The sequence below is a fragment of the Oncorhynchus mykiss genome, chromosome 23 (genome assembly GCF_013265735.2).
Source record: "Oncorhynchus mykiss isolate Arlee chromosome 23, USDA_OmykA_1.1, whole genome shotgun sequence".
NCBI lineage: Eukaryota > Metazoa > Chordata > Actinopteri > Salmoniformes > Salmonidae > Oncorhynchus > Oncorhynchus mykiss.
Window position 1 is genome coordinate 11,050,387 of NC_048587.1, and position 23,436 is coordinate 11,073,822.

At 40.6% G+C, this 23,436-nt stretch overlaps 1 protein-coding gene across 1 annotated transcript in view; it reads left to right on the plus strand.

Moving 5' to 3' along the window:
• LOC110502248 (peroxisome proliferator-activated receptor gamma coactivator-related protein 1) overlaps positions 1–13,966 on the plus strand; it is a 33,591-nt gene extending 19,625 nt beyond the window's left edge. The window contains exons 10-14 of the mRNA XM_021580135.2: positions 3,804–3,998; positions 4,784–4,862; positions 5,151–5,272; positions 8,041–8,192; positions 13,227–13,966. Coding sequence (XP_021435810.2) covers positions 3,804–3,998; positions 4,784–4,862; positions 5,151–5,272; positions 8,041–8,192; positions 13,227–13,330 — 652 coding nt within the window. The 3' untranslated portion in view covers positions 13,331–13,966. The remainder of the gene's footprint in view (positions 1–3,803; positions 3,999–4,783; positions 4,863–5,150; positions 5,273–8,040; positions 8,193–13,226) is intronic.
• The last annotated feature ends 9,470 nt before the right edge of the window (positions 13,967–23,436 follow it).

Here is a 23,436-nt window from a genome sequence, read left to right on the forward strand (position 1 = left end):
AAAAAAAAAAAAATGTTTAAAAGCTAACGTTTAAGTTCCTTGCTCAGAACATATGAATGCTGGTGGTTCAATATTCCCAGTTAAGAAGTTTTTGGTTGTAATTACTATAGGAATTATGACGTGTCGAATATTTCTCTAAACCATTTTTACACTGCTCAAAAAAATAAAGGAACACTTAAACAACACAATTTAACTCCAAGTCAATCACACTTCTGTGAAATCAAACTGTCCACTTAGGTTGCAACACTGATTGACAATACATTTCACATGCTGTTGTGCAAATGGAATAGACAACAGGTGGAAATTATAGGCAATTAGCAAGACACCCACAATAAAGAGTGGTTCTGCAGGTGGTGACCACAGACCACTTCTCAGTTCTTATGCTTCCTGGCTGATGTTTTGGTCACTTTTGAATGCTGGCGGTGCTTTCACTCTAGTGGTAGCATGAGACGGAGTCTACAACCCACACAAGTGGCTCAGGTAGTGCAGCTCATCCAGGATGGCACATCAATGCGAGCTGTGGCAAGAAGGTTTGCTGTGTCTGTCAGCGTAGTGTCCAGAGCACGGAGGCACTACCAGGAGACAGGCCAGTACATCAGGAGACACATCAGGAGACGTGGAGGACAACAACCCAGCAGCAGGACCGCTACCTCCGCCTTTGTGCAAGGAGGAGCACTGCCAGAGCCCTGCAAAATAACCTCCAGCAGGCCACAAATGTGCATGTGTCTGCTCAAACGGTCAGAAACAGACTCCATGAGGGTGGTATGAGGGCCCGACGTCCACAGGTGGGGGTTGTGCTTACAGCCCAACACCGTGCAGGACGTTTGGCATTTGCCAGAGATCACCAAGATTGGCAAATTCGCCACTGGCGCCCTGTGCTCTTCACAGATGAAAGCAGGTTCACACTGAGCACATGTGACAGAGTCTGGAGACGCCGTGGAGAACGTTCTGCTGCCTGCAACATCCTCCAGCATGACCGGTTTGGCGGTGGGTCAGTCATGGTGTGGGGTGGCATTTCTTTGAGGGGCCGCACAGCCCTCCATGTGCTCGCCAGAGGTAGCCTGACTGCCATTAGGTGCCGAGATGAGATCCTCAGACCCCTTGTGAGACCATATGCTGGTGCGGTTGGCCCTGGGTTCCTCCTAATGCAAGACAATGCTAGACCTTATGTGGCTGGAGTGTGTCAGCAGTTCCTGCAAGAGGAAGGCAATGATGCTATGGACTGGCCCGCCCTTTCCCCAGACCTGAATCCAATTGAGCACATCTGGGACATGTCTCGCTCCATCCACCAATGCCACGTTGCACCACAGACTGTCCAGGAGTTGGCGGATGCTTTAGTCCAGGTCTGGGAGGAGATCCCTCAGGAGACCATCTGCCACCTCATCAGGAGAATGTCCAGGTGTTGTAAGGAGGTCATACAGGCACGTGGAGGCCACACACACTACTGAGCCTCATTTTGACTTGTTTTAAGGACATTACATCAAAGTTGGATCAGCCTGTAGTGTGGTTTTCCACTTTCATTTTGAGTGTGACTCCAAATCCAGACCTCCATGGGTTGATAAATTTGATTTCCATTGATAATTTGTGTGATTTTGTTGTCAGCACATTCAACTATGTAAAGAAAAAAGTATTTAATAAGAATATTTCATTCAAATCTAGGATGTTATTTTAGTGTTCCCTTTTATTTTTTTGAGCAGTGTATTTTATATACCTTTGACTATTGGATGTTCTAATAGGCACTTTAGTATTGCCAGCCTAATCTCGGGAGTTGATAGGCTTGAAGTCATAAACAGCACTGTGCTTCAAGGTTTGCTAAGTGCTGCTCGAATGAATGAATGCTTACGAGCCTGCTGCTGCCTACCACCGCTCAGACTGCTCTATCAAATATCAAATCATAAACTTAATCATAATAAACACACAGAAATACGAGCCTTTGGTCATTAATATGATCAAATCCGGAAAATATCATTTTGAAAACAAAACGATTATTCTTTCAGTGAAATACGGAACCGTTCCGTATTTTGAAGAACGGGTGGCAACCCTAAGTCTAAATATTGCTGTTACATTGCACAACCTTCAATGTTATGTAAAATTCTACCAAATTAATATGGTCTTTGTTAGGAAGAAACACAGTTCGCAATGAGCCAGGCAGCCCAAACTGCTGCATAAACCCTGACTCTGCTTGCACTGAACGCAAGAGAAGTGACACAATTTCACTAGTTAATATTGCCTGCTAACATGAACTCCTTAACTAAATATGCAGGTTTAAAAATATATAACTTCTTTGTATTGATTTTTAAGAAAGGCATTGATGTTTACGGTTAGGTACATATGTGCAGCAAACATGCTTTTTTCACAAAGGTGCTTCTGTTAAATCATCACCCGTTTGGCAAAGTTGAAGTAGGCTGTGATTTGATGATAAATTAATTATTATATGCAATGCAGGACAAGCTAGTTAACTGCAGATGGTTGATATTACTAGGTTATCTGGTGATTATGTGAAGATTGTTTTTTATAAGGTAAGTTTAATGTTAGCTAGCAAATGACCATGGCTCATTGCAGCCACATGGTCCTTTTGACGCTGGACTCACGTGATAGGTGGTCAGCCTGCCACGCAGTTTCCTCATGGATTGTAATGTAATCTGTGTCCAAAAAGGCCGATTACCAATTGTTATGAAAACTTTAAATTGGCCCTAATTAATCGCCATGGCGACTAATCGGTCGACCTCTAGCACAGATGAATTTGTATCTGTTTTGAACAAATACAGTATCAGTCAAAAGGATTTTTCTTTATTTTTTACTATTTTCTACATTGTAGAATAATAGTGAAGACATCAAAACTATGAAATAACACATATGGAATAATGTAGTAACCAAAAACAAAAGTGTTTTAAAAATCTAAATATATTTGAGATTCTTCAAAGTAGCCACCCTTTGCCTTGATGACAGCTTTACAAACTCTTGGTATACTCTCAACCAGCTCAATGAGGTAGTCACCTGGAATGCATTTCAATTAACAGGTGTGCCTTGTTAAGTTCATTTATGGTATTTATTTCCTCAATGCGTTTGAGCCAATCAGTTCTGTTGACAAGATAGGGGTGGTATACAGAAGATAGCCCAATTTGGTATAAGACCAAGTCCATATTATGACAAGAACAGCTCAAATAAGCAAAGAGAAATGACAGTCCATCATTACTTTAAGACAAGGTCAGTCAATTGTCTTCAAGTGCAGTTGCAAAAACCATCAAGTGCTATGATGGAACTGGCTCTCATGAGGACCGCCACAGAAAAAGGAAGACCCAAAGTCCTCTGCAGCAGAGTTAACAAGTTAATTAGTTACCAGCCTCAAATAGCAGCCCAGATAAATGCTTGAGTTCAAGTAACAGACACATCTCAACATCAACAGAGGAGACTGTGGGAACTAGGCATTCATGGTCGAATTGCTGCAAAGAAACCACTACTAAAGAACACAAATAAGAAGAGGAGACTTGCTTGGGGCAAGAAACACAATCAATGGACATTAGACTGGTGGAAATCGGTCCTTTTGGTCTGAGTCCAAATTTGAGATTTTTGGTTACAACCACTGTCTTTCATTTGTTTAACACTTTTTTTTGGGGGGTTACTACATGATTCCATTCTGTTCCCCCCCCCCCCCCCCCCCCCCCCTCCATCTGCTACCAATGTAGCAATCAAAAAGGTGATGTCATTGGCTTAAACCAATATGACTAATGGCGATATCCAGTCCATCCTAATATGACATTACTGACAGATTCCCTTCTCCTTCCCGTTCATCTCTCCTCCAGGTACAGGCCCCGTCACTCTGATAGCAGCTTCAGTGCCTCATCTGGCTCCTCTTCTCGTTCCTCCTCTCCTTCCCTGGACTGCTTTCCAAGGCGGCGGCGATATTCCTACTCCTCTTCCCGATCAAGATCATGGAGTAGGTCCCGTTCCCGCTCTCCCCACAGACGGGCGTGGAGTAGATGCAGCAGACAACGCAGGTAATTTAAGCACTTTCCTCATAAACAACCATGAGTTTCATTTTTTTCTATGGTATTGGTCAGTTCAAATTAACAAAAAATGCATGCAGTGCAGTCAGATCAGTGTATGTTTTCCTGACTACTTGGGATAGGATAACATAATTTACAGTGCATTCGTAAAGTATTCAGCCCCCTTGACTTTTTCCACATTTTGTTACGTTACAGCCTTATTCTAAAATGTATTAAATTGTTTTTTCCCATACCCCATAATGACAAAGCAAAAACTGTTTTTTTAGAAATGTTTGCAAAATTATAAAAAATGAAATATAAAATGTACGTAAGTATTAAGACCTCTTTACTCATTGTTTTGTTGAAGCACCTTTGGCAGCGATTACAGCCTTGAGTCTTCTTGGGTATGAAGCTACAAGCTTGGCACACCTGTATTTGGGGAGTTTCTCCCATTCTTCTTTGCAGATCCTCAAGGTCTGTCAGGTTGGATGGGGAGCGTCACTGCACAGCTATTTTCAGGTCTCTCCAGAGATGTTTGATTGGGTTCAAGTCCTGACTCTGGCTGGTCAACTCAAAGACATTCAGAGACTTGTCCCAAAGCCACTCCTGCATTGTGTTGGCTATGTGTTTAGGGTCATTGACCTGTTGGAAGGTGAACCTTCGTCCCCGTCTGAAGTCCTGAGCACTCTGGAGCATGTTTTCATGCTTTAGAATACACTGTACTTAGCTTCATGGATACAGATTTTTTTTCAATTGTATAACATTGACCACGTCTCCTATTCCATTTCTTTCCACAGCCCGTTTTTCAGACCAGGCTACTGGCCTGAATCTAGAGAAAACAGTGAGGTGGTGAAGAGACTCAAAGATAAAGCCATTGTGAGTACATACTTTTCTATTAAAGTGAAGTTGGCCAGTGATGATACGATGATAAGTCGGAACAGGACAGTCTGTCTCTGGGGGTCACTGGGTCAAGGTCACGTTCTGTCTCTGGGTTCAGTTCCCCAGAGCAGCGTCTCCTTTTCAGTTGAAGACATAGGCATTTGTCTGAGAAGGGCCCCTTCTCAGACATTGAAGTCAATAGTGCCTTGTCTGATACCGTGTGTGTGTGTGCATGGTACAGAGAAATAATTGTCAACTGACTAATGCCGTGCTCTCTCCCCTCAGGAGGAGCGTAGGGTTGTTTACGTAGGGCGAATCCGAGAGACAATGACTCATAAAGAGCTGAAGGAACGCTTCTCTCTGTACGGAGAGATTGAGGAGTGCACTTTACATTTCAGAGGCCATGGGTAAGTACTCTGAAACACCAGTCATGTTTTGTTTCAATAACGAGTAATGCCTGGAACGACACAATATGGATAACATTTTTAAACTAAAAACTAGTTCTATTGAACAGGTCTGAATCCTACCTAGGGTTGTTTACGGTGATCATTTTACCTCCACACCGGCAGTCACGAGTCATGATTGCAGTCAAATTCCACGTGACCGTTGAGTCATGGTAACGAGGCTTCTCCAACCAAAACTGCGCTCTGATGGCAAACTTGCTAACGGCAAGTCGCTAATGGCCTGGTACTCAATGCTCTATTGTCCCTCTAATCACGCTGACATCAATGTAAATGCAATCGAAAATCAAACATTTCATGAGAGCCCTGGCATTGAGATTGAGTGGAATAGGATCACTTGTTGTGTAGCGAGAGCCAGCTCCTCATAGCTGGTTGATGCATGCAATTAAATAAGTGGTCCTAAAAGCCCACCTTGTGCAACATTTCTATAGGCTATGCAATTGTGTAAGAACAGTTTTGATGGCCTCCATCAGCTTTCTATAGACTAGGCCTACTATTTTATTTCTCAATTTTCCTAATGTTGATAATATTAAGCACAACTGGAGTAGCCTACCTAGCTGGAATGAAAATTAACCGCGGGAAAACGTCCTCCATTCGCTATTCAAGTGTGTACGGATGTCTTTGTTATGCCCCTGTTCCGACAGGTGCATAATGGCCCATTTTCTAAATCAAATGTGATTTCACACATAATATTTAGTACATGTAAAGACAAGACTAAATTGAATAGTCTGGAGAGCCCATAGCCTACAGAGCCTAGTGAAATGTGTTCTTATAAGGCTAGTCATTGCGCAATTGCATATGAAGTGTTTTGACTGCTGTTATGAGGGTCCCAGCTTTCTCGTCCTGCTATATTTATTGATAAATACCTTAAATTAAGCACATTCATTCACTTTACAACTGGTAAAGCCTACCTGGCATATTAAAAACATAATCGCACATATTCGCTACTTGAGTGCAGGCAACAGATTACTTTTTTTTGTGGCCCATTCTAAATAAGAAATAATTGCACCTGTGGCGATCAGTGCCGTTTTAAGAGGACGATTTGTTTCTCATGAGTATGGCCTTATTTCTATTAACAACCTATTGGGTGACTGTTACTCAAATTCCATTCACCCAGTTCAATGTAACAGCGATATGTTTAGAGTACTCAAATTTTCCCTATATCCATCAGGTTGCTACAACAAATTTGATGTGACAGACAGTAACACATGGACAGACGGTGTCATTCAATACCGCCTTGCACACTCTTGCCTGCATCTAGCTGATATAGGCTGTATTCATTAGTCCAACAGTTGCAAATGAGCGTTTCTGTTGGACAAATTCAGGTGTTTATCCCTGTTCCGTTTAAGTAACATTTAACAGAATCAGTGGAATGAATACAACCCTGATCACGTGAAAGCACAGTGATATTTTATAGCAGTAGTATTCCTTCTCACATTTATGCGCTTTACCTCTTCCCTTTGCTTGTGGACTTCAATACACAACCCATCAGCTGTGTGTCACAAGCCAAACCGCTACACACAGCCTACATCATTGTCACCATATTTGCTAAAGTAACCTCATAGTCAGCATAGCTAATAGAACTAATGCGTTACTAAACCCGCTACAACCATGCAGAAACGTTAGTAAGCAGTTACACCAGCTGGCCGCAGTGGCAATACATTTGTAAAACCAAAAGCTTACCTTGATTTGGAAGAGTTCCAGTGTTGCGTTGGATAGTCATAGCCAGCTAGCTAACATAACATCCCTCTGTTTCAGCAGGGTGTTTGAGTAGGTGACAATAGCTAGCTAAGTGAAACTGGGGAGGGGACACTTTCTCACTAATCCATTTTTGAAGAAATGTATTTGTTCAAACTGTTCAACTATCATCTTTCTCTCAACTACTCACTACATTTTAATGCACCGTAGTTCTAGCTAGCTATAGCTTATGCTTTATATACTAGATTCATTCTCTGATTCTTTGATTGGGTGGACAACATGTCAGTTCATGCTGCAAGAGCTCTGATAGGTTGGAGGACCTCTCTGGAAGCTGTCATAATTACTATGTAATTCTATGGTCAGCTATCCTAACACAAGGATGGCTCAGAATATGCTATTCTGTTTTGTAAAATGTGCTACATTTTCTTTGTTTTTTTAGACCCGCCTAAAATGGATCTATTGTGATGGTCTAGGCTATATTGAATGGTTTTATTTATTTTTTGAAGTGTAGATGTTTCAAAGGTTTGCATTAGTTGCTTGTTGACTAAGTGTGGAACCCCGAAGATGCTAAACGTGTTTGTTAATTAACGGTAAATGACTGTAAGACCAGCAGATACTTGCATGATGGTTATGACAAAATTTGATGACCGACACATCCATGGTCTTACCACTTCCGTCACTAAACATTTGTGCTTGCTGAACACATCTTGAAGACTAATTTTCTTCCCAGACCCAGAACACCTACCCTTGCTTGACCCTTTCCGTGGTCTCTCAGGCCAAACTACAGCTGCTACAGCAACAACCAGGCTAAACCACCAGTGGCTCTTTTAAGAACTCACACCTCAACACGATCTAGTAGTGTTCATGTCACCAAGCAGCAGAAAACCAACCAACAGGGAGGGACTACCCAACATTGTCCACTAATTAATGCAAATGTTTGTCTTTTGAATTTTAAAATGTCTTCCAACCCTCTGTCTCCTGCATGTTTAATATTTGCTATTCAATCTCTGTGACAGGGATAACTATGGGTTTGTGACCTACTACGATACGAAGGATGCATTCACGGCCATCGAGAACGGCAGCAAGCTCCGTAAGCCTGACGAACTCCCCTTTGACCTTTGCTTCGGAGGAAGGAGACAGTTCTGCAAGACGAGCTATGCTGATCTAGGTAAAACATGGCTTATAGAAATAATTTGTGTGAATATGATGAATGCCATTTTTTTGGTTGTCAACTCTGGTACTAGTTGTCAGTAGTTACGATAAAATTATCATATTGTACTGTCACCTTTCTTGGTATACACCTACATCTGATTGCAGTGATGCAAGGAGAGCTAGCAAAGATTATGTTCCCTCAAAAATCCTGCAGGTGATGCTAATTAGGGTTGGACAGTATCCAGATTTCCATACCTACTGTTCCTGTACGATACCAGGGTATACGGTATTACCGGAAATGCACACAAGGGGTGCTATTTCTTAACCAAAAAATGCAATCAAATGCAATCAAATGCTAACAAAGTACTAGCAAATTCCCATTGGATGCTTGCTAAATGCTAACAAGCTCAAGCGAATTCCATGGACAGACAACCATGCTCCTAGTTGTGTAACTATCTCAAAGGGGTACTCACATTTTGATGCTCTGCTCGAACCAAGATGCTTGATCTTGCAAGCTATATAAGTGGCTAGCTGGCACATTAACAAACCAAATGCATAGTTGCACTTATTTACAAGCTTCCTCAGACCACTCAGCTGCGTCATTTAGGTCTTGTTTTGTTTTGTTCATTACTTTATACATGTTTCTGCTAAACATAAAAACATATTGATTCTGTCTAACGCATTACTTTATTTTTGTATTTTTTTAACCTTTATTAACCTTTAACTAGGCAAGTCAGTTAAGAACAAATTCTTATTTTCAATGATGGCCTAGGAGCAGTGGGTTAACTGCCTGTTCAGGGGCAGAACGACAGATTTGTACCTAGTCAGCTCGGGGGTTTGAACTTGTAACCTTCCGGTTACTAGTCCAACTCTCTAACCACTAGGCTACCCTGCCCCACTTCACAACAAAGTTGCCAATGTCTTTGTAGTTGTTACGAACAAGGAGGGATGGGGGTTTGAAATAATGTCACTATTCGAATAGTATGATTCATTCTTGTCGGATATCTGGATATTCGAAATATAGGGCATTCAAAGTATGTAAACCACTTTACTTTTTACACATTTTGTTGCTACAGCCTAAATGTAAATATTAATTCAATTGAGATTTTGTGTCACTGGCCAACACACAATACCCCATAATGTCAAAGTGGAATTATATTTTCAGAAATGTTTTAATGTTTATCAATTTAAAGCTGACATCTTGAGTCAAGTATTCAACCTCTTATGGCAAGCCTAAATAAGTTCAGGAGTAAATATTTGCTTACGTTACATGGACTCACTCTTTGTTCAATATTTGTGTTTATTATGATTTGTAAGTTGCCTCAGTCGAGCAGTGAATTTCAGACCCAACGACATAGACCGGGGAGGTTTTCCAATGCCTCGCAAAGAAGAGCACCTATTTGTAGATGGGTAAAATGAAGACATTTAATATCCATTTGAGCATTGGGAAGATATTAATTACACTTTGGATTTTTTTTACTTTCTAAGATTTATTTTTAAATTACGTCCAACGCAAGAATGGGGAATAAGTCAAAGGGTATGAATACTTTCTGAAGGAACTTAACAAGTTTAACTTGAGCACTGCTGCGCTGTATTGCTACAGATGGGCCGGTTTGTAACATACAGTTGAAGTCGGAAGTTTACATATACACTCGGTTGGTGAAATTAAAACTAATTTTTAAACCACTCCGCAAATTTCTTGGTAACTTGTTATGGCTGAAATCCCACTAACGGGATAAGTGTCATCAACAACCGCTGAATAGCATGGCGCTACATTCAATAAATATTACTAAAAATATTCATATTCATGAAATCACAAGTGCAATATAGGAAAACACAGTTTAGCCTTTTGTTAATCCACCTGTCGTGTCAGATTTTGAAATTATGCTTTGCTTTCGCTGTAATCTAAGCGTTTGTAAGTTTATCGATCGCACGACAAAACATTAAGTACACTTAGCATCAGGTAGCTTGGTCACAAATCAGAAAAGCAATCAAATTAATTGTTTACCTTTGATCTTCTGATTTTTTTCACTCACGAGACTCCCAGTTAACCAACAAATGTTCCTTTTGTTCCATAAAGATTATTTTTATATCCAAAATACCTCCGTTTGTTTGGTGCGTTATGTTCAGAAATCCACTGGAAAGAGCGGTCACGACAACGCAGACAAATTCCAAATAGTTTCCATAATGTCCACAGAAACATGTCAAACGTTTTTTATAATCAATCCTCAGGTTGTTTTAAATATATATAATCGATAATATATCAACTGCAAATGTCTTTCACAGTAGGAGAGGGAAAAGCAATACCTATCCAAACTCTGTTGCGTGAGCAAAACCCATGTGACCACTTGGCGTGATGTTATCGTTCTGGCTCATTTTTCAAAATAAAGCCTGAAACTATGTCTGAAGACTGACACCTTGAGGAAGCGATAGGAAAAAGAATCTGGTTCATATCCCTTTAAATCCAGCAAAGGGAGGCTATGGAACATGGAGTTTTCAAAATAGAAGCCACTTCCTGTTTTGATTTTCCTCAGGGTTTCACCTCTAATATCAGTTATGTTATACTCACAATATTTTGACAGTTTTTGAAACTTTAGAGTTTTCTATCCAATACTAATAATAATATGCATATATTAGCGACTGAGGAGCTGTCCGTTTACAATGGGTAACTTTACATCCAAGCTACTCAATACTGCCCCTGCAGCCATAAAAAGTTAACAAACTATAGTTTTGACAAGTCAGTTAGGACATCTACTTTGTGCATCACACAAGTAATTTTTCCAACAATTGTTTACGGACAGATTATTTCACTTATAATGCATTGTATCACAATTCCTGCGGGTCAGAAGTTTACATACACTAAGTTGACTGCCTTTACACAGCTTGGAAAATTCCAGAAAATGTCATGTCTTTAGAAGCTTCTGATAGGCTAATTGACATAATTTGAGTCAATTGAAGGTGTACATGTGGATGTATTTCAAGGCCTACCTTCAAACTCAGTGTCTCTTTGCTTGACATGGGAAAATCAAAAGAAATCAGAGAAGACCTCAGAAAATAATTGTAGACCTCCACCAGTCTGGTTCATCCTTGGGAGCAATTTCCAAACGCCTGAAGGTACCACGTTCATCTGTACAAACAATAGTACGCAAGTATAAACAACATGGGACCACGCAGCCATCATACCGCTCAGGAAGGAGAAGCGTTCTGTCTCCCAGAGATGAATGTATTTTGTTGTGAAAAGTGCAAATCAATCCCAGAACAACAGCAAAGGACCTTGTGAAGATGCTGGAGGAAACGGGTACAAAATTATCTATATCCACAGTAAAACGAGTCCTATATCGACAGCAAGGAAGAAGCCACTGCTCCAAAACCGCCATAAAAAAAGACTGTTAAACAAGTTAAACAATTTAAAGGCAATGCTACCAAATACTAATTGTGTATGTAAACTTCTGACCCACTGGGAATGTGATGAAATAAATAAAAACTGAAATATATATCTCTGCTATTATTCTGACATTTCACTTTCTTAAAATAGTGGAATTCCCTAAGACAGGGAATTTTTACTAGGATTAAATGTCAGGAATTGTGATTTGGCTAAGTTGTATGTAAACTTCCGACTTCAATTGTATTTTATTTTTTGTAAAAAAAAAATGTTGCTTTTTTTTACCTTTTATTTAACTAGGCAAGTCAGTTAAGAACAAATTCTTATTTTCAATGACTGCCTAGGAACAGTGGGTTAACTGCCTGTTCAGGGGCAAAACGACCTTGTCAGCTCGGGGGTTTGAACTTACAACCTTTTACTAGTCCAACGCTCTAACCACTAGGCTACCCTGCCGCCCCATGAGATGGGAGTGATCAGATGTCAGATGAGAAAGATGTCGAGGCAACTCGGTTACAGCAAAGACTAGCTAACTTGTAGCGGCCACAATGTTATCACATAACAGTTACTGTCTTTAATGGAGTAGCCGAGACAAGCTGGCTTGCAAGCTAAGCTGGGTAGCTGTAGCTAGCTGGGCTAGTTGAGGCCACATGCTCCCCAAACCCTTTCAGATAAAACTGCATCCCACCTATTGGTTGGTCGTTTTTGCCCATTCATGTATGCAACAATGTGCATACTTTATTTGTATAGTCTTTTCAGTGTTAAAATAGGGCTTTAATTTCTCACAAGTATTCGAATACTAATGTCTGTTCGGATATTAAAATAACAATGCACATCCCTACAAACTAGCAAAGAATAAAAAGATGTTTCAAATTAAAACTGAAATGACTGCATTAAAAGATAAATAGCCTACATTATTGGCCTATATAATTAAATAATAATGAAATGTAATTTTCATTCAGTTAGCCTACAATTCTTTCAAATGGATCTCGTCTAATTTTTGCCCCAGTATGTTGCATGATGTGTAACATTGCCACAATGAGGTGCCTATTATAGGCTAAGCATTAGTATTAGATGACTCAATATTTGCAGCCATAGTTGATATCTTTCTAGGAGCTGATCTGTCGTCAGTGTTGTAGAATAATTATGTTAAGGTAAGATTTGAATGGAGAAAGCTGATCCGAGAGCAGCGCTGCCTGTCGATCCTATCCGTATCGACGTGCGCCTCAGCGACACACTTGGCGAGCGCTCTTTCTACGTGGTGTTTTGAGAAACGCATGTTACGTCTGCGGTCGTTTGTAGGAAAGCTGCATCATTAAAACACCTGTAAGCCCAAGTTCCCCCGCTATCAGGAAATTGGGCCCAGAGCTGGAGAAAATGTATTTGGCACATTTTAGGTAGTTAAGATATTTAGCTGGGTAACATTAGTTGTGGGACTTTCAAGTGTAACTTTATCACTTCTTGCGCTGCTCAACAGTAGATCGTCATGTCAAGAAACTTAGATCGCGCCGTGTGCTCTTTGTTAACAAACATGCCATGTGACTTTCTCAATTGAATACTGACTTAAAATTAAAAAAAATGACAAATTATGGCATTAAATCAAAGTGGGTATTTCAAAATACTCCGGTATACCGCCTAATACTAATCTTCTTTCCCTCTTCACACCTCCAGATTCTAACCGCGAGTATGACCCGTCGGCCCCCGTGACTGGCAAGTTTGATGCCCTTGACTTTGACACTTTACTGAAGCAGGCCCAGAAGAGTCTGAAGAGGTAACAGAGGTCAGCCCACTGGGGGTGCCACACTAAGACTTACCTCAGAGCCGTTGGCAGGCTCCTCCCACTATCATTGTTGGCTTCGCCTTGACTGAGGGGTGGACCACAACGCACGGTCGATACATTAGCCAGCTAACATTAATTTACATGCAGAGAGTGCTCTTTTCTGGTTCATACAAGACAGTTTTACAGCTGCAATCAGAAATTATAGAGTAATAGAACCTTTACATCTTGGTTTAAGGCATTGTACGAAGCTAATAAGGCATAGTTCTATTCAAGAATCAAATGTAATCAATGTCATTGATTGAAGCAATATATCAGAATCATTATTTGGAAACTGTTGAATTGAGGAAGTCTGCCTTTTTAATATGGGTTGTTTAAGTGTGAAATCATTCATGCCATGTTCATTTCAAGCCTGTCTATCTTTGAACTCTGAAATGCTATTTCTGAATGTTTCGACATGTTAGCTGTATAACACATTTTCCTGCTTTGTGATATACAGTGCATTCGGAAAGTATTCAGACCCTTTGACTTTTTCCACATTTTGTTACCTTACAACCTTATTCTAAAATGGGTTAATAAAATGTCCCCCCCTCATCAATCTACACACAATACCCCATAATGACAAAGCAAAAACCGGTTTGAAATTTTTGCAAATGTATTAAAAATAAACGGAAGTATTCAGACCTTTTACTCAGTACTTTGTTTAAGCACATTTGGCAGTGATTACAGCCTCGAGTCTAATTGGGTATGCCTCTGTAAGCTTGGCACACCTGTATTTAGGGAGTTTCTCCCATTCTTCTCTGCAGATCCGGGCTCTGGCTGGGCAACTCAGGGACATTCAGAGACTTGTCCTGAAGCCACTCCTTCATTGTGTGCTTAGGGTCGTTGTCCTTTTGGAAGGTGAGCCTTAGACTGGGACGAAGGTCCTGAGCTCCATGGAGCAGATTTTCATCAAGGATTTCTGTACTTTGTTCCATTCATCTTTCCCTCAATCCTGACTAGTCTCCCAGTCCAAAACATCCTCACAGCATGATGCTGCCACCATTCTTCACCTTAGGGATGGTGCCAGGTTTCCTCCAGACATGACGCTTGTCATTCTGGCCAAAGATCTTAGTTTCATCAGACCAGAGAATCTTGTTTCTCATGGTCTGAGGGTCCCGTAGGTGCCTTTTTGCAAACGCCAAGCGGGCTGTCGTGCCTTTTACTTAGGAGTGGCTTCCGTCTGGCCACTTTACCATAAAGGCCTGATTGGTGAAGTGCTGCGAAAATGGTTGTCCATCTGGAAGGTTTTGCTATCCACAGAGGAACACTTGAGCTCTGGTTCTTGGTCTCCTCCCTGGCCATAGCCCTTACGCCCCGATTGCTCAGTTTGGCCGGGTGACCAGCTCTAGAAATAGTCTTGGTGGTTCCAAACTTCTTCCATTTAACAATGATGGTGGCCACTGTGTTCTTGGGGGCCTTGAATAGTGCAGACTTTTTTTGGTACACTTCCCCAGATCTGTGCCCCAGCTCTACGGACAATTCCTTCGACCTCATGGCTTGGTTTTTGCTCTGACATGCACGGTCAACTGCGGGACCTTATATAGGTGTGTGTGTGTGCGCGCCTTTCCAAATCCTGTCCAATCAATTTAATTTACCACATGTGGACTCCAATCCCAGTTGTAGAAACAGCTCAAGGAATTTCAATGAAAACAGGATGCACCTGAGCTCAATTGAGTCTCATAGCAAAGGGTCTGAATACTTATGTAATTAAGGTATCTGTTAATACTTTGGCAAAAATGTCTAAACCTGTTTTGCTTTGTCATTATGGGGTGTTGATTTGATGAGAAAATAATTTAAACATTTTGGTGGTTTTAAGTGGTCTGAATACTTTCCGAATGCACTGTAGCTACCAGTCTTTGTTTTGGTTGTTTCTTTTGTTTTTGCAAGCTTACACCTTCTATTGAAGTGAAGATTTGTATGAAAAGATTAAAAGCAATAAAAAAAAAAAAGAAATAAAGGAAATGAGAAACTATGATTAACACTAGATCTGTCCTTTTTTAGATAACTACCAAATATTTTTGTCACAATAATTGATATCAAACACTGTTTTAAGGTCTACAGTAGCATCAACAGCACTCAGAAGGGTAGCGCCATGATGGAGCCGAAGGCCAGCTAGTTTCTGTCCTCAGCATATGTTTACTTGGATACAAAACCTAGGAGGCTAATGGTTCTCGCCCCCTTCCATAGACTTAGAGTAATTATGACAACTTCCGGAGGACATCCTCCAACCAATCAGAGCTCTTGCAGCATGATCTGACACCCAATAAAAGTATCAAAGAATGTATCTATACTGAATAAAAATATAAATGCAAATATGTCAAAGATGTTATAGTTCATAAGGAAATCAGTCAATTGAAATCAATTCATTAGGCCCTAATCTATGGATTTTACCTGACTGGGAATACAGATATGAGTCTGTTGGTCACAGATACCTATATATTTTTTTGAAGGTAAGTGTGGATCAGAAACCAAGTCAGTATCTGGTGTGACCACCATTTGCCTCATGCAGCGCGATTATGGTGTCAATTTCACGCAATATGTATTTAATTCAAAATAAAATAAATAGTGAACATGAAAAATAAAGTTGAGAATGTAACATTCTCAAGGACAGGTGAAGTAATGAATGTTGATATCAAAAACCAAACAATTGAAAGCAAAATGTATTTAATTGTAAACGAATAAGACCTCAAAAGAAAAACGTCTAAGCAAGTCATTTTAAAGCTAGAGCAAAATGATAAAAAAATATATTTGAAAATAAATGCAAAAATTGTATTTGGTTAAACTTTCCCAGCGACCAATCCTATTGAATACATTTTGCCTACGTTCTTGCCTGCATGTACTACCGTTTGGTTACGCTACTCATATCTTTTGGTTACGCTACTCATATCTTTTGGTTACGCTACTCATATCTTTTGCTTTCGATGTCTGTTTCTTTGCTTTCACTGCCAGTCTTTTCGAATGCGAGTTTTGGTATTATTTTTCCGTGAAGGGCGAGGTTTAGAGGGAGGCATAGACAATGAGTCTTCATTGGTCCGCTAGTTTTGGAGAGACGGTTCGTCTTAACCCAATCAATGAACATGATTGTACATTATAATCAAGAATTATTCAGACCCCCTTTTCCACATTTTGTTAGGTTAAAGCCTTATTGATCAAACATTTATTAGATCATGTAGATTGAGAGAAATAAACCCCCCTACCCCATAACCACAGAGCAAAAACAGGTTTTTATATATGTTTGCTAATTTATACAAATAAAAAAGCACTTACAAAAGTATTCAGCCCCTTTACTTTGTACTTTGTTGAAGCACCTTTTGCAGCGATTACAGCATTGAGTCTTGGGTATGACGCTACAAGCTTTGCACACCTGTATTTGGGGAATTCTCCCATTTTTTATTTTTTGCAGATCCTCTCAAGCTCTGTCAGGTTGGATGGGGAGCGTTGCTGCACAGCTATTTTCAGGGTCTCTCCAGAGATGTACGATCGGGTTCAAGTCTGAGCTCTGGCTGGGCTACTCAAGGACATTGAGACTTGTCCCGAAGCCACTCCTGCGTTGTCTTGGCTGGGTGCTTAGGGTCGTTGTCCTGTTGGAAGGTACACTTTTCGCCCCAGTCTGAGGTCCTGAGCGATCTGGAGCAGGTTTTCATCAAGAATATCTCTGTACTTTGCTCCGTTCATCTTTCCCTCGATCCTGACTAGTCTCCCAGTCCCTGCCGCTGAATAACATCCCCACAACATGATGCTGCCACCACCATGCTTCACAGTAGGGATGGTGCCAGGTTGTATCCAAATGTGATGCTTGGCATACAGGCTAAAGAGTTCAATCTTGGTTTCATTAGACCAGATAATCTTGTTTCTCATGGTCTGTGAGTCCTTTAGGCAAATTCCAAGTAGTCTGTCATGTGCCTTTTACTGAGGGGCTTCCGTCTGGCCACTCTATCATAAAGCAATGATTGGTGGAGTGCTCCACAGAGGAACTCTGGAGCTCTGTCAGAGTGACCATCGGGTTCTTGGTCACCTCCCTGACCAAGGCCCTCCTCTCCTGATTGCTCAATTTGCCCACGTGGCCAGCTCTAGGAAGAGTCTTGGTGGTTACAAACTTTTTACATTAAACAATGATGGAGGCCCCTGTGTCCTTGGGGACCTTCAATGTTGCAGACATTTTTTGGTACCCTTCCCCAGATCTGTGCCTCAACACAATCCTGTCTCTGAGCTCTACGGACAATTCCTTCGACCTCGTGGCTTGGTTTTTGTCTAACATGCACTGTCAACTGTGGGATCTTATATAGAGAGGTGTGTGCCTTTCCAAATCATGTCCAATTTACCACAGGTAAAACCACATCCAATCAAGGATGCTCAATGGAAACAGGATGCACCTGAGCTCAATTTTGAGTCCCATAGTGAAGGGTCTGAATACTTAAAGGTATGTCGTGACCTTCATTAATGTGATGACTTATTTATTCAATCCACTGTTTAATTGTTACCTGATTAAATTACTGTAACTAACTCATTAGGAATTTGAGGCACAACGGAAGTTGTTTAACGAGATACCATCTCCCGATTTAAACTCTAGAAGAGATAACAATATATTGATAAATCACTTATTAATCATTACCTCATATCAGTTCTCATTCTGAACAGTCATGACCTTGCATCCGCAAGAACCCAAACTTTTGCTGATTATTCAGTACTACACATTGGTTTCATAATTTATTTACTAACTAACTAATAACACAGAATACACGTACACACTTTCATGACACAAGTCCCTAGTGGACTGACAAGATATGACTGCTTGTTACACATATGGAGAGGGTTGGGGAAAGATAGTGAAAGGGGACCTTTATCGTGGATACATTCTAGGACTGTCCTCACATTAAGCACATACCTTGCACATGAACTTCTGCCCGTTTGGGGATAAGAAATTAATTTACGTGTTGAATGTTCCCCTTTCTCTGTCAGAACGAAGCCCTCTCGGAAAGTTGTTTCGGTGAGCCTTTCCTGTGGGCCACTTGTACATGCTCTGATTGTCCACCAGAAGTCACAATGTCCTTCTTAGTTGTCCCATCTCCAATTGTGATGAGCGTAGTAGTATAGTCGTTTAAATTAGCTGTCTTACATTAGATATTGAGAAAAGCTAATCAGCTGTACCAGGGATTGTCTGAGGTGAGATTCTCACCTATTTTCATCCTCGGGTAGATAGTCAAAGTTCCACACCACTTTACACCTTGCAGCTGCAGATTGACAGTGTTTCTGGTATGGTAGGTGAGGTTATTTTCTTCAACTCGTGTTGCTCCACACTTTACTGGTCTTGTGTGAATTTCCTTACCAAGGCTTTTGCCCTCTGGGTAAAAAGGGGCGTTCCATCATGCTGACACAATCTCTGATCTCACTCGGGGCATGGCTAGTCACTGTGCATAGTTTATATGAAAAACAATTGTCATTAGACACTAAAATCATATTCCTATCTTAACAAAAAATAGTTTCATCCATTTTCATATTACATAGACAACGTATTGGAAGGAAACTTGACATAAAATGGGTACACTTTGAGTTACAGTATTTTCTTGATACCATTCTTACTGACATCACAAAATAATAAACTGTGACATGATTATTCCCTAATGACCATTCTTAACATTCTCATCTTAGAAATATTGTTGCAATATTCACTTTTTGGGTGTTACAGTTTTGGCGGCAAAAGTATTCTGGGGGACAAAGGCATTACTTTCATTGATAATGAAAAGCAGGAGGGAGATTCCCCTCCGTAATTTGAGAGGGGTCTGGTCATCGTCTGCCATTTGCCAAGCTGATCTGAGGCCTTGGATCCTCACCCAGGAGAGTTATTTCTGTTTTTCAGCAACAGGGACTGGGAGACTAGTCAGGGTTGAGGGAAAAATTAACAGAGCAAAGTACAGAGAGATCCTTGATGAAAACTTGTTCCAGAGTGCTCAGGACCTCAGACTGGGGCGATGGTTCACCTTCCAACAGGACAACGACCCTAAGCACCCAGCCAAGCAGGAGTGGCTTCGGGACAAGTCTCTGAATGTCCTTGAGTGGCCCAAACATGTCTAGAGACACCTGAAAATAGCTGTGCAGCGATGCTCCCCATCCAACCTGACAGAGCTTGGGAGGATCTGTGAAGAAGACTGGGAGAAACTCCCCAAATACAGGTGTGCCAAGCTTGTAGCTTCATACCCAAGAAGAACCGAGGCTGTAATCGCTGCCAAAGGTGCTTCAACAAAGTATTGAGTAAAGAGTCTGAATACTTATGGAAATGTGATTATTCAGTGTTTTTTATTTGACAAAATTTCTAAAAACCTGTTTTGCTTTGTCATTATGGGGTATTGTGTGTAGATTGATGAGGAAAAGGCTGTAGCTAGTGATGCACCGATATGACAATTTTGGCCGATATCCAATATTTTCCTTGCCCCAAAAAATAATACCGATAACCTTCTAAGCATTCTAGTACAGTTAAATAGTTAACACACACACATGGACGCAGCGGTCTAAGGCATTGCATCTCAGTGCAGGAGGTGTCACTACAGTCCCTGGTTCGAATCCAGGCTATATCACATCCGGCCGTGATTGGAAGTCCCACATTGGGCGGCGCACAATTGGCCCAATGTTGACCGGGGTAGGCAGTCATTGTAAATAACAATTTGTTCTTAACTGACTTCCCTAGTTAAATAAAGGTTACACACACACCACACTGAACAAAAAGTTATTTTGTTGGCATTTACGTATGTCCCCATTACCAGTAAAACAATCTAAACCTATTTCTTTCACTTACTTGCTGTGCTGTTTTGTTCATTTGTTCAGTCGTTTCATTCTCAAACAGGATTTCTATGGAACACCGTTTGGGTCTTTGACGTGTCAAATAACCTTATTGACAAATCAGGACCTGAATATGACTGCACGTCACATAATAATTTAACGCTTTCATACATTTTTTTACATAGTTATTAAACATTGATTACACTCACTCGTATTTCATATGTCACAGCGATTCATCAATACATATGCTGTGATGCTGGTAAAGTTGTCTCGCGCACCTACAGTGCTGGTCATAAAAAAAGCTAGCTAGCTCATGGATGCAAACAATGTTCTTCCCCAAAAACATAGCAAAACGACAATCTGTTTCAGTAGCTATAGTTAGCGAGCTAACTAAACTCAGCAAAAAGAAACGTCCTTTTTCAAAACCCTGTCTTTCAAAGATAATTCGTAAAAATCCAAATAACTTCACAGATCTTCATTGTAAAGGGTTTAAACACTGTTTCCCAAGCTTGTTCAATTAATCATAAAAATGTTATGAACCTGTGGAACGGACATTAAGACACTAACAGCTTACAGACGGTAGGCAATTAAGGTCACAGTTATGAAAACTTAGGACACTAAAGAGGCCTTTCTACTGACTCTGGAAAAACACCAAAAGAAAGATGCCCAGGGTCCCTGCTCAGTTGTTGAATCTGATGTTAATACAAATATTTACACATGTTAAGTTTGCTGTAAATAAATGCAGTTGACAGTGAGAGGACGTTTATTTTTTTTGCTGGGTTTTTTATAGCTAGGTGTCATCTAAAATAACCCAAATTTTATAAAACCGTTCTTATTTGATTAATGGTGATCGGACCCATCTATGTGAAGCTAGCCACAATAAGGATTAGCCACAATAGTGGACTTTGCGGTTAGCCATCAAAATAAAAGTATGGCATAGTTCTACTATTTGTATTCATTTGCATCACTGTCAATTTCATACTTTTATTTTGAAAGCAACCCGCAAATTCCACTATTGTGCCTAATCCTTATCGTGTCTAGCTTCACAACACATAACCCAGTCCGGTCGAGCCTTACTAGCCAGATGAAGCTAGCTGGCTGCTTATAACATTAGCTTTGGGAAACAGAGTTAAGTAGCTGGCTAGCTATTTATTTTCATGAACTTAAAATCTATTTCAATAGTCGAACAAGTGGCAACCTAGCTAATACTTACAAGGATTCCTAAATCATTGCTAAGAATAATGATAATGATTGCAGTTTCTACTAGAAACAGGCTTTCAGGCTGGCTAAAGCTAGCTACCCCAGAAGTTGCGGTCGAACAAATGATGCTTTATTACCAACGCAGTATTGTAAACACATTCGTGGCCGGTGATTGCTGACTTTTTTGTACAATGTTGTGGAATAATCAGAATTTGTTGGTAACATAGGTAAGATGTTTTATATTCATCATATGTTTGTAAGTTACTTCTCATCAGAATGGTATTTTTGTATAATACTGTGGCGAGGTTGCAGGTATCTGTTCTATGTCAAGACTAAGTTGCATGGGCCGCAGAGAGGGGAGAGGTCAAAGTGTCATCATGTGTAAACATGTCTTTTGCTCCACTGTGTCTGTGCCAGTCACTCCCTACTTTTCCCATTGGGGAAAGGAGGATGGCAGTGTCTGGAATCATTCTATCCTCTCCGTGAGCTTGTCCAGGATTGGTTGTATTTAGAGTTGGTTGTATCTAAATGACAATTTGATATATGCCTGTTGATATGGAGGATTGGTTTATGGTTCTAGGGTTTGAGTAAGGAGACAAAGCTGAACGATTTATTATGTCTATGCTGTCTGACTATGTGTGTTCTTTGCTATTAAAGGATCGCAGTTGCAATGCAGAGGGGGCTCTCAGAGAATTCATTGAGAGACACTGAATTTATCTGAGAGTCACAGGATTGTGATAGAGCTGATATAATTAAAGATGGACTTTGATAACTAACTCTGACTTGTGTGTGGTTTGCTCCCATGATTTGGTAAATAGAGGAAATTTCCACGACAACAGCTTTGACAGTGTTACTGTATATTTTTTGACACGCAAAGACCCAAATGGCATTCCATAATATGTATGTCGTGAAGCTAATAGCAGGGACGCTATTACTGTGTTACTCCGGTAGGACAACATCGGAAAAATAGCGCACTTGGTAGTGTTAACCGGTACTCGACCAGTCGGCGAAAGCCAACATCACCCACACGACAGAGAACAGTTAATTGTCAAGGGCAATGAATTCCGTCATGTACCTTCATTATATAGGTATGCACGTCAGCTTTGACATCGGTTTTGCACATTGGGCGTTAAACTAGACATTGGCCGATACGGATGTTGGCATTTTTCGCTAATATCGGCTGATTCCGATATGTTCACCGATTTATCGCGCATCCCTAGCTGTAACCTAACAAAATGTGGAAAAAGGTTAGGGGTCTGAATACTTTCCGAATGCACTGTATCTAACGAGATTACAATGAACGAAAATATACACTTAATCCAGTATAAATTAATGTATATAATTTATTATACAAGAAACAACATTCACAAATTCTACAGCACAATGGCAGAGTCATGTCTGAAGTGTAAAACTAATAATGACTCAATAATCCAAGCCTAGGGCTATTACGGTGACCATATTACTGCCACACCGGTCACTGCCACACCAGTGGTTACGAGTCATGACCATAGTCAAATCCAACGTGACCATTCAGAAAATGGAAACTAGGCTTCTCCAACTCTGATGCTGCTGATGGTCATTAGTAGTCTACCAAACTTGCTAACTACCTGCTACTCAGCACTCTATTTTCCCTCTAATCACTCTGACATCAATGCAAATGTAATTGAGAATCGAATCAAACACTTCATGAGAGCCCATGAGCTCAACATTTCTATAGGCTATACAATTGCGAGAGGAAACACGAGTTTTGAGGAGAATCCCATCAGCTTTTTATAGGCTAGGCCTAGTATACTGTATATGTATTATTTATTTGTCAACTTTACTAATATTAAGCACATTGCTTCACTGGGGCAGCAGTGTAGCCTAGAGCATTGGACAGACAACCGAAAGGTTGCAAGTTCAAATCCCCAAGCTGAAAGGTACAAATCTGTCGTTCTGCCCCTGAACAAGGCAGTTAACCCACTAGGCTGTCATTGAAAATAAGAATTTGTTCTTAATTGACTTGCCTAGTTAAATAGTAAAGGTAAAATAGCCTACCTGGCTGGCATGAAAATTAACCAAGGGAAAAGTGTCCTCCATTCGGTATTT